We start from the raw sequence: 12,299 nt of genomic DNA on the forward strand, positions 1-12,299 counted from the left end.
TAAGCCACAGCTTGGAAATGCCCCCACCCCTAGCACCTGCCCCACGACTACATAGCAAGGGTTGGCAAGTTGGCAGGACCACCTCTACTAAAGGAGGGGCGGGGGCGGGAACAGCTTGTAGTTGAGGAGGAGTAGGTTCGGGCCTCCCAGTCTTTTGGTTTTCTCATTGGCTTTTCAGGGCAGGAGCGGGGAGGTCTTTGGACTAACTCTGGGTCCCAAGCATTGGGCGCCTGGAAGGGGGGTGGGCGTGGTTTTGTGAAGTCAGTTCCGGTTGGTGTAAAACCCCCGGGGCGGCGGCGGACTGGGTTCAGTCGCTTGTGAGTCGCTGAGGTATAAGTTCATTTGCTCGCTGTCCTTGTGGTGTGGTTGGTTGAGCCTGGGAGCGACAGAACCTCGGCAAGGGGATGGCGGCGGCGGTGAAGACGGCCGCCGCTGTGGGCAGACTTCTGGCTCTGGTGCTGCTCGGGCTCATGGCGCCCTCGGCCGTGCTGGCTGGCTACATCGAGGTGGGTGCTCTTTCCCAGCCTTCACGGGCCCGAGCACCGACCCTCCCTCCCTTCTCCCTTGTTCCCTTCTTCCGTCCGAGGGTGTGGAGAGTGTGTGTTTGCTGGGCTGGGGTGGGGGGGCGGCAGCGCGCTCGCCCCCGTGGGGGCTGCCCTCCTTTCCACTCCTGAGGGAGGCCTGCGTGTGCATGGGGGCGGGGACGAACCCACGCCGATCTCTTCCCCACCCCCCCAGTGATGGATGTAGTCCCCGTGATGGAGAGGGTCGGGTGCTGCAGAGCGGGGCTAGTCCTCCCCCCGCCCGCCTCTCTCCTCCTCCTTCTCCTTGGCGCAGTGCTCGGTGCTGGAGGTCGGTTCGCTCCTCCGCTGCAGAGGCCAAATGAAAGGCATGGGGGGGGGGGTGCAGAAAGGGAGAGGGAGGGGGCGAGAGCATGGGGAAGCCCCCTCCCTTGTCGCAGGTGAGGAGGGTGGGGAGAGGGCGCGCGCGCTCGCTCTCCTTTTCTCCCTCACCTGCACCCACCCTTTTTGGTCCCCCAGTCCCCCTGGGATCCCCGTGGCGCTCCCTCCCTCTTCCCTCCCTCCCGCAGGAATATGCGTGCCTCTCCCTGGCAAGTATTTTTGCGGCTTAGCCGTCTTGGCTAAGGCGATTGCTGTTCATCTGGGAATGCAGCTCCCAGACCTTTGTGTGACTGCCGTCCCTGGAGGGGGAGGTAAAGTGGGGAGACCCTAAGTGAGATGCCCTTGATGGTTTGGTTTCCCCGCCCCTCTCCTCCTCCATCCTATTACAAATAAAATTTTGGGTAAGGATAATGCTGGAAGGGAGGGCAAGCGCCTTATTTCCAGGATCCTAAAAATTCCTCCAGTCTTCTGTGTATGACCAGGGTGAGGCAAGGGGATTCCCCACTGGAAAACGAAGCAGTGGATGGAGCCTCCAGCTTGGCTAGGTGGGTTTCAGATCCGGATTTCCTGGTTTATTGTCCTTTAAAAAAATTATTTTAAAGTAACCTTGATTGCCTGGGCGTGAGAGAGGCTTGGGGTTGGGTTGTCTGAAGGCTGGGGCTGCACTCCGGGTGTGTGTGTCAATTTCCTTCTGCTTTCCTGCTTCCCGTGGATTTCTGCTTATAGGGGAGTATTCTCTTCCTTTTTTTTTTCTTCAAATAAAAAGTCACAGCTTCTGGTGGGAGACCTTTCGGAGAAATGTTGTTATTGATCTGTCTATCTAAATCTGATAAGCAAAAACACACCTTTGCTAAACGGAATTAACGTCTTCCCTCGCATAGGTGTGTTAGTTGTTTAAACACCGAAGTGAGGGAGGACTGCCTACCTCTTTAGAAAAATGAGGGACCTATATTGTGAGTCTTAAAGCCTCAGCTTATTTCCCTCTAGGATTTATTTATGTACCAGAAGTCCTTCTGAATCTGAAGTGAGCTATAAAATCTCTATACTTTTAAGGTTTTGCTCTGTAACTTTTAATTTCATGGTTTATTTAGATATAATTCAAACCACTGCAACATGCAGAGCTTTTGGTTCTTTAAAGAATCTGCAGTGTGGTCATGAGTTTGCTAGTTTATGTAAACCTTAGGTTGCCAAGTGAGATGTGGGACTTTATAAATAATCAGGTTCTTGAAATAGTGTTTGAACTGCTACACTGGAATGTATTTTCTTGTGTAGTTGTTGACTTCACGCTTCTGTTCACTACTTTAAAAATTTTGAATTGACCTTTGTGTTCCTGGGTGAATGTAAGGCTCATTTTGAATTAGTTTAGCATTAGCTTACATTCTCCTGTGAAAAAATTCCAGTTAAAATTCATCTTTTTCCAAAAGAGAACATTTACTTATTTCCACAGTTAAAACTGTTTAATTCAGCTGTGTTCCATATTAAAACGTTCTATATCTTTAATAAATATCCACACTAGGAAATAATCGTGTTGTTCAACATTTTAGGGCATCATGTTTTCAAGAAAAAAAAAAGATAAGACTTGTGATTTTTCTGTATGGTTTTGCTGGAAAATAAATTTGATTAGGGAAATGGCTGGAGTGGGGGATGGGATTGGGAGGAGAAGGGGTAAAGGAATCCTGCCTAAGTTGGGATTTGGTTTTCAGTAGGAATTGACTAGTTGGTAGATAAGAAATTAAGTAAAGAGGGTGTGAATAGCTGTTGTCTTTCAAAATTTAACCTCTTCCTCCCCCCCCAAACCTTTTAATTTGATTTTTGAAAACATTTAACCTCAAAGGAATTAAAATTCAGTGCTTCTTTTCTGAAGTTTAGCATGGACTTTAAATATTTTTAAGCAAAATGTTGAACTGTCATGAATTTTAAAAGAAATTTTGGTGCTTTTAAAGAGTAAAAAGAACAAATAGTGAGAATTAGTTGTCCTCTTATTAAATTCATCAATAGCCTAATGATATAAAAGGAGCAACTATTAAAACAGAACCCTCTTCTGAATTTTACAAGTTTCATGAAGAGAGAAAATTATTGATGCTTGGGACCATCATTTAAATGCTACTTAGAAAATTATCTTTCAAGTTTCCTTTAAGAGAAGTTAACATTAATTAAACCCTTCTTGAAAGAATTTGAATCTTTCATCTGCCTGCATATAAGAGAATTTCTGTACCTTGGAACTTAAGGTTGAAAAGAAGCTTAATTGAGAAAGTCTTTGGAAGTTCTGAACATAGCAAGAGTCCTTGTTAAGACTCTCTGAAGGGATTCTGGCCAAAGCCCTGATCAGGTTGCTTGGCACAGAATTATTGGTTGGAAAACTTCTGGCGTTGCTTGGTGATGCCTGAATTAATCTCTTACACCTGTTGAAAAACTTCTTCTGTCTGTAGGTCACTTCCTCTTTTACATCCGACACAAGGTAGTTTTCATCTCCCCATTTGGCAATCTGGATACTAGGTTGAAACAGACCTCACACAGGGCTTGATATGGAGTCAGAAAGCAAGAGCTGGTTTCCTTACTCACATTTGAAAGCAGGTGATAGTTTCGATAAAACAACTGCCAGGACATTAAGAGTCAAAATATGAAAACAGTCTTGTGGAGAGAGGAGGTCAGCTTTGTTTTGGAATGCCTGAAAGACAGTTATAAGAGTGTCCTCTTTAATTATGACTTGGAGAGAAATGTACATGCTACTTAGGGGGCAGTGTTGTTAATAACATCACAGTGCTGCATAAAAGTAATTTCAGAATGTGGTATCCTAAATTTACCAATGCCCTTCATTGAAGAGTTATTTATTTCCCTCAAAAGCTTTAGAACAGTCTGTTACATTTTTTTTTCTTTTCATGGTTGTATACCTTTTGCATTCTTACCGCCGCCCCCCCCCCCACTTCCAGTGCCCAGTGGATCTCTAAAATGATGTTAAGCTAGATGTTTTCTTATTTTTTAATTCTATTATTTATTGAACTTTTTGACTATTTTGACTTGGCAAATTATGAGTTTTTAAATGTATATTTCCGGCACATTTGTAGCATCTTGAGATAGGAAATTAGCTTTACTACACATTCATGTTCGATTTAATTTTCCCTTAAAATTCATGACTGTTTAACATTTTGCTTAAAATATATTAAGTCTGCTAAAATGAAGTTTAAAGAAGCATTGAATTTTAACTTGTCTGAATCCTAATATTTTCAAAGATCAAACTTGAAAGTTTCTTCTGATGGGGATGAAGAAGTATGAAAGACAATGGCTCCTCACACCTTTTTATTTAATTTCTTAGCCATTGTAGTGATGTAGGTGATATAGGTATATTCATTATCCTTTATAGATTAAGAAACTCAAACTCAAAGAGGTTATAGAAGTTAGTGGCAAGTCGGGCCAGGATCATCCAGTGCTCTTTACATATCATACTGCCTCCTTACATTTCTGGCTTTATGTATTTTGTCTGTAAGAACTCTAGAAATAAAACAAATTTGGTATCCTGAACCTTCTATACAAAACAACTGTAAATCACTAAATGCAACTTAGTTGCTCTATATACAAAAACAACCTTTGTTGAATGTAACTCAGTTTGTATAGAGGTGGATTTTTAGTGAAATGAAATAGATCACCTTGAGGCTTAAGTGTATTTAGTATAGTGTTTCTTGGTTTTTTTTTTGCATCGATTAAAAGTGTACATTCTGATACATTCAAACTGAATTTGCTTTTAGCCCTGATCTTTTGAACCCTACTAATTTGTAGCAAGTACTATAAACATTTACTCCTAAGGGGAATTTTTTTTACTAGATGATCTCATCAATTCAATTAAATCAGTGTATATTGAGCACCTATTAATAGTTACTTCTTTTTTGCTAAATGGTGGGAGATACTTGCTCTCAAAAGGCTTTCAGTCTAATAGAAATGACCTAGTGAGGTCATGATGCTTATTCATAGTGCCTTTCAGAATACGAACTGCATTAATCTATGTAGTTTTACATTAGTAGTCTTCCAAAATATGGATGGTTCTTTATTTAGGATGAATAGAAATCTCAAATGCTAGAAATGTGTGATCTATTACTACTATACTATGTAATATTGAACTCCGAATTTTAAAACTGATAAAATATTGTGTCCAAAAGCTCAAAAACTAAATAGTTTAAAAATTAGAAAACATCTAGCTCAATTTTATAGTTTTATGGATATGAGGGGAGTAAGAATGTAAGTAAGGTATCCAACTATAAAAACTACCAGCCTTAAAAAAAGTATAACAGGCATTGTTTTAAAGCTTTTGAGAGAAATAACTCTTTAATGAAGAGGTGTTATAGTAAGCTTTAGGATACCACATTTTGAAATTCTTTTTATGCATATTGTGATGCTATTAAAATTACTGCCCTAAATAATATATGGGTTTTTCTCCAACCCATTTTTTAATGATTTAGACCTTTTTGGAGGAAGATGGAGAGTAAAGCAGGCAATCTTTTAAAAAATAAATGTTTTTGTTTATTTCATTAAACATTTCCCAAATTACATGTAAAAAAATTTGTAACATTCCTTTTTAAGAATTTTGAGTTCCAAAATTTTCCCACCCCTTCAGAAAGACAATCGCTTTTATATGATATATAACATATATATAATTGAATATATAATACATGTGAAGTCATGCAAAACATTTCCATATTAGTCATGTAAAAGAAAACACACAAAACAAGAAAATAAAGTAAAAAAAGTATAAAACAGGCAGATAACAAAGCAGGCCATCTCAAACCAGCACCACAGGCTGCCTGCGGCCCCTCCCTAGCTATATTATTCGCCCCTTTTTAACTTTGTTAAGAAGAATATATGTTAGAATTAAATAGTGTTTGTGAAAAAGATACTAGTAGTAGTGTAAACGGCCTGCTATAAATAGAAGCCAGCAATTTGGAGATTCGAGGCTAAATGACCCCTGGCCTGTTTTCTTCCACCCATTAGCATTTGAACATTTTCTTGGTTTAATAATGATTAACCTTTTAAACTTTAGGATCCTAGGACTTAGAACAAGTGTATGTGAGAGGTTAGGTAAATTGGCCAGGTTCATTCAGGATCAAAATTTGACTTCAAATAAAATCTCTATACCCCACTTACGCTGCAATCAATTGTATCCATCTATTTTGCATGACACTTTTAAGCCATTTAAAAATTTTCGTTTTTCGTAAATCCTAGATTCTTTTTTGTCATTACAAAGATGAGTTTGCCTTTATCTTCTGATGTTGAGCCAATGCTTCCTGAGTGTTATTACAGGATACTTTTAACTACTATATAGGCTTGTGAATGGTGGCACCTGATGTCACCTAGACTGTTAACCTTACCTTGTATTTGTATTGAATTAAATTTGATAAATGTTTCTGCCTTCAAAAAATTATTTTTTCTTCAGAGATGCTAGCAGTCAACATTGTTTCTCCAAGGTGAGAAACAAGTTCATAGCTTAATATGATTGCTTCAGCCTAAATGAGGTCATATTAATATTGGGGTGGAAAGAAGGTAGTGACTTCTCAACTGTTAGATACTGGTGAGATATATGGTTCTTCTCCAGGGAACATGGATGGTTTAAGAGATGGGTGAATCATTAGCTATTGTTCCATTGTTTCAGTCGTGTCCTGATTCTCTGTGACCCCATTTGGGGTTTTCTTGGAAAAGATACTGGAGTGGTTTGCCATTTCCTTCTTCTCCAGCTCATTTTACAGATGAGGAATCTGAGGCAAACCAGGCTTAAGTGACTTGCGCAGAGTCACACCACTAGTGAGTGCTGGAGTCACTCTTCCTGACTTCAGGTTGGCACTCAGTCTACTGCTCCATAGCTACCCCCATCCTTGGCTGAAATGATGGTTAAAACGCTTCAAAGGTGTGTTGAGGCCATACAGTGAACATAGTCCAGCCAGGCTATTAACTAACCAGCCTGGCTTGGCTATGTTCACTGTGTACCTGAACAATGGATAATTTCGGACTAAGGTTAAGAAAGTGGTACTCAGAAAGTTACATGCCTGGGTAATTAGTTGGGAGGTATATGGGCGTGGGTGGATATTTATTAAGCACCTACTGTGTACCAGGCATGGTGCTAGTTGGTTATTCACAATACAAAGGCAGGCAGAAACACCTCTGCCCTCAAGAAGCTTACAAACCATTGTGGGAGACAGCATGCAAACAAATACATACAAAAGAAAATATGAAATCAGTTGTGGAGATATTCTGAGGGGAGTAAAAAGTGTAAGAAAGCTGGAAAAGGTAGGAAAGGGTCCAGGTTGTGAAAGATTTTAAAAATTCAGTAGAGTAAAATATTGAAATACCCAGAGGTTTTGACTAGCTCTTGAAGATGTAATGAACAGTAGCTAAAAAGTGAAGGCTATATAGGACTATGTTAGTCTTCAGTGATTTCTCTATTAGTTTAATGGATAAAATGCCCTCTCAGCCGCCCCTTTAATTACTTTCTCTCATATACCTCCAACCTATATTTCCAGTCTGATAATACTTAACCCCTCCCACCCTTTTCCCCTCAAAGGCTTAGGTATTATCTCCTCCTTTCTTAGAATCCTTATGTCTCCATTGTTTCCCCCACAAGTTACCTAGTATGTAGGTATTTGTATTACACTCAGAACCTCAAGCTCTGGTCTTATAAATATAAGTATCAGGTTAAGTTACTCATTTTTAACCCTATGGGGGGGTTTCTTTGGGATCTTCGGAGTTGGGCTCATTGGTTCCCACCCAGAGTTCCTTTGCGAGTTTTAGAACGTAGCTTCTGTCTAGATCTCTTACAGATTCCGGTAAAAGGGCCTCAAGTCTACTGAAGGCATTCAGTACACTCAGTAACAATGCCTGTCAGTACTGGACAATTTTATTTTTCCCTCCAGACACAGTGCCTAAAACTAAAAAGAACTCACATGAGCTTGTAACGGTCTACTCTAAAAGCACCACCCCACCCTAAGTGTTTGGTCTCCCCTCTCAGGAGAGACATAGAGTCAACCTCTCACATTCCAGAGCCACTTTTTATCGCAGGCTCTTATCTTTCTTATAGTTCTACTCTTACTACCCTAAGGTAGCAAGATTCTCCAGGAAAGGGAAATGGGCTTGGGGATTGATAGACAATCCCCTTTCAGTTGGTCCTGAATCTGCGCAGTGGCTAGGAGTGAAAGGCAAAGTCCATGTTTTGATTATAGCTCAGTGCTCTGAAGCTCTTACTGTTTTTCCAGTGTTGGGGCCAATGTTTCATCCTCTGTACAAGAAATCTTATCAGGGCTGCCATCTCTTGGGCTTCTGCATAGCTGAACTCTTGCCACTGCTCCACTGCCCCAGCAGCTGGCATTTCTCAGTCTGTGAAGCTCTATTACTACCTCTGGGGGTCCTCTGTTGAGCTATGCAGAAAGACAGTCCATACCTAGAAATCCAGATCTGTGTTCACATTTCTCTTCATCTTTCTCCTCAACTGAAAGTTGCAGCTAAAAAAAAAAAAGAAAGAAAGTTGCAGCTTTACTTTGTCCTCTTTTATAGACTCATTGTAAAGGTGTGATTCAAATCCACAGTTACTCATTCACCAAGATGTCCTCAGTCATCTCAGTGAGCCCTGTTTTGTCACTGGTGTACATTTGGTTACCTTACAAGTATACCTTCTGGCTCCCAATATAACATTAACTCTTCGAGAACAAAGGCTTTTTTCCCCTTTTTTTATATACAGTGTTTTGTAGTAAGGTGAATTGAACACTTGATCCTGAATTAGATGAAATGATTGGATTTTTTGAATTGATGTTAGAAAGCTATACCTGGTTTATAAACCACACACGTATACTAATGGCCCAATTAGATAAATATCTGCTTCCTGACACTCAAAGAGTTGTGGAAAAACTTTGTGCAAAAGTTATATTTGTGGGTTCTAGTAGTATAAAAGAAAAGCTGTTGAAAGCAAGAGCAACTTTTTAGAGATTTTTTAAAAATGAATTTATTTTTAGTTTTCAACATTCACTTTCATAGGTTTTAAATTTTCTCCATCTCCCTTCTCCCCCTCCCCAAGACATCGTGCAATCCTATATAGGGTTTTTCTTACTAAACGTTTTTTTCACATTAGTCATGTTGTATAGAAGAATTGGAATGAATGAGAGGAATCATGAGGGAAAAAACAAAACCAAAAAAGAGAGCAAATAGTCTGCTTCAGTCCGCGTGCAGATTCCACAGTTCTTTCTCTGTGTGTGGATGGCATTTTCCATCATGAGTCTTTTGGAGTTGTTTTAGGTCCTTGCATTGCTAAGAAGAGCTAAGTCTATCAAAGTCAGTCATCGAACAATGTGACTGTTAGTGTGTATAGAGAATCTTTATGAGCATAGTCTCTCAACCCCTAAATGCTTTTGCCCATACTGACATAATTTTTTAGTATATTGTCTTTAGGGTTGGTGAACACCATCTTTTTAAGATGTGCTTGCCTCTAGAAGCTGAAGGGACTATCCATCACTGAAACATCTGTGTAGATTAACTCAGTCATCTTCTTTTCCACCTAACATATAGCTGAAGTGACATCAATACTAGAAGGTAAAGAAATTTTTGTTTTTTTCTTACATCCTGTATTTATGGTCCTAAATTTACTCCAGGATCCAAGACTTGTACTTATTTAGATTTGTATTTTTAAATGAACTTTTGGAACATAGTTACAATCCTGGATTTGAAGAATTTTAGTGCTCCTAAGGACCCTTAGTCATTTTGTCAGACTTCCTGAGAACCAGGGTCTGAAGCAATTGATGATTATCATAACAAACATTTATCAAATCCTTGCCCGTGTCTCTTTGGTGTTCCTAACTACAAAATACGTGAACTGGTGAAAACAGTTTAGGTTTTTTGCATGGTAGACAAGATTAAAAGGTTTTCTATCTAATTTGCCCTTAGATTATTTCATTCTAACCAGCCTTGGTTCCTTTTCTTCACAGATTTTGGTTGGCATTTATAAAGAATTCTGCCAATTTCAAGTTGTGGTGTACAAATCAAACCGTAAACTAGAGCAAATAGTGTAATTTATATAATTTAGACCTTTAAAGTCAATTTATCATGAGATTTAGCCTTGTTTATCGTCTTAGTTGAAAACAAGATTTTTCATTGTGTTGAAGCTACTTAAGTATTCTTGGTATATTTTTAGATGCTTTAACCTTCCAGGCTATGCAGTCCCTTCAATTTAAATCTGATCAATTCTGCTAATTATTATGTTGCATAGTCTGAAGTGATAGTGATGAGAACTAATCTAGCTAAGATTTCTTTTGGATTGTAAACCATGTTTAGTTAAATCCAGTAAGCATTTATTAAGTACCTACTTCATAAGAGGCAAAATAATAATCGTTGACATATAAGATCTGTAAATCAGCATACACACACTTCACATTAACACCAAAGAAGTAGATATTAATAATCCTGTTAATATCAGGAAACAAAGGCATACAAAAGTTGTGTGATTTGTCCGTGGTCGCTATTCTGTCCATGGTGTTCATGTCAAGCTTTGGTGGCTATATGTATATTTTTTCAAAGGTAGTTTGAAGGGAAGAATACTAGAATTGGAATGAGAAGACCTAGGTTAGAATCCTAGCTTTGTCGTGTCCTATAAGACTTAAGGGCATATTTCATTATTTTCATTAAGAGGCATATTCTCTAGCATGAGGAAGGAGATGGTTTCTACTCTGCTTAATCAGACCACCTCTGCAGTACTGCATTTAGTTCTAGGTGCCATATTTCACAAGCATGTTGATAAACTGGAAAACATAGAGAGGATGGTGGATGGCTAATGGCCTAAACGTTCATACCGTTTGAGGATTAGTTGAAGTAACGAGGGTTGTTTTTGGAGCAGAGAAGACTTGGAAGGGTAGTAGAGTAAAAAACTTGATAATCCTCCCCAAGTATTGGTGAATGCTGTTGCATGAAAGAGGAATTGGGATTTTTCTCTGGCCCTACAGGACAGAACCAGGAGCAATATTGGAAATTGGAGAACCATGTACCTGCTACAATAGACAGATAAACTTAATAACAATTAGAGCAAATTAGAAGCCAGTTGGCCTGCCCTGGGAAGGTAGTTTCTTTTTTCTAGAGACGTTTGAGATAATGCTTATAGATAAAGTATAGGGACTTTTTGATCAGGTACGGGTGGGGTTGGATGACCTTCTGAGGTCCTTTCCCAGTATGAGGTTCTGTGAGATCTACATTATGGGCAATAATATTTTATTACTAACTCAAATGATGTAGAGATGAGTTGTAAAGTGCTGTAAAAGTTGTGAACTATTATCATTACTGTTAATTTTGGCAACTCAGAAAAACTGGGGTTTCACTGTCCGTCTCAGTTCTCCATTTGTTCACAAGAATAGCCGTGTCAATTTATAATTTTTTTTCCTAACACCTGCACAAATTATAGTTATAGCATTTCCTAATATACCAGTCTAATACTTTAATATATTAATGGATCTTTGACCTCAAATGGGTTCTACCTTCATCTATGATGATTCTATCCTACCTATATCCTCTCATCCTGTGTGATTGTTGTTCAGGGTTTCTCAGAAAGGGCAGGTTCACCTTTAATTCTCATTAAGCATATCCATGTAGTTTTAGCTGTGTATTTTTGTATGTTGTGTTTATTAGTTCTGAAGAGGCTGAATTTTTTTTTCATAAGCAGCATTCATGGCTTGCAGTCTTTGAAAAATTACAAAGCATAAAATGAAATTTAAAGCAGGTACCATGACTTTTTAAAGAATTTTTCCCCAATTGCATGTAAAACAGTTTTTAATATTTTGAGTTCCATGTTCTCTTTCTCCCTCCTTTCACATCCCTCTCTCAACAGTAATCCATTTGATTTAGGTTATATATATGCAATCATGCTATGTTAGTCATGTTGTAAAAGAAAACACAGACCAAAAAAAACCCACATTAAAAAAATAAAGTGAAAAATATTATGCGTCAATCTGCATTCAGACTCCATCAGCTTTTTCTCTGGAGGTGGATAGCATTATTCATCATGAGTCCTTTGGAATTGTCTTGAATCAAATAGCTAAGGCATTCTCCCCAATACACCTCCTTCTGTCCTCTGATACTGCTACCACTTTAGTGAAGGCCCCCTTTACCTCACATGAGTATTACTGTAACGGCCTGCTGGTGGGTCGGCCTGCCTCAAGTCTCTTCCTACTCCTGTCTATCCTCCATTCAAATACTAAAGTTATTTTCCTGAAGCACAAGTCTGACCAAGTCACACACCTCCCCTCTCTCTCCCCACCCCTCCAACTCAAACTCCCGTGACTTCCTTTTGCCTCCAGGAGCAAATACAAAATGCTCATTTTGCATTCAGAGCTGTTCATAAAAGCCCTTTAAAACCTAGTGCTCCTACCTTTCCAGCCTTCTTGACAC

The 12,299-nt window shown here is 39.3% G+C and overlaps 1 protein-coding gene across 2 annotated transcripts in view; it reads left to right on the top strand.

The window, feature by feature from the left end:
- Positions 1–260: 260 nt before the first annotated feature.
- The window catches only part of APLP2 (amyloid beta precursor like protein 2), a 96,485-nt gene continuing 84,446 nt past the window's right edge, over positions 261–12,299 (top strand). The window contains exon 1 of one of the 2 annotated variants that reach the window (XM_036743142.1): positions 261–506. In XM_036743142.1, coding sequence (XP_036599037.1) covers positions 405–506 — 102 coding nt within the window. In that variant the 5' untranslated portion in view covers positions 261–404. The remainder of the gene's footprint in view (positions 507–12,299) is intronic. The other variant, XM_036743143.1, reaches the window with a different exon arrangement.

Source organism: Trichosurus vulpecula, chromosome 2, assembly GCF_011100635.1.
Source record: "Trichosurus vulpecula isolate mTriVul1 chromosome 2, mTriVul1.pri, whole genome shotgun sequence".
NCBI lineage: Eukaryota > Metazoa > Chordata > Mammalia > Diprotodontia > Phalangeridae > Trichosurus > Trichosurus vulpecula.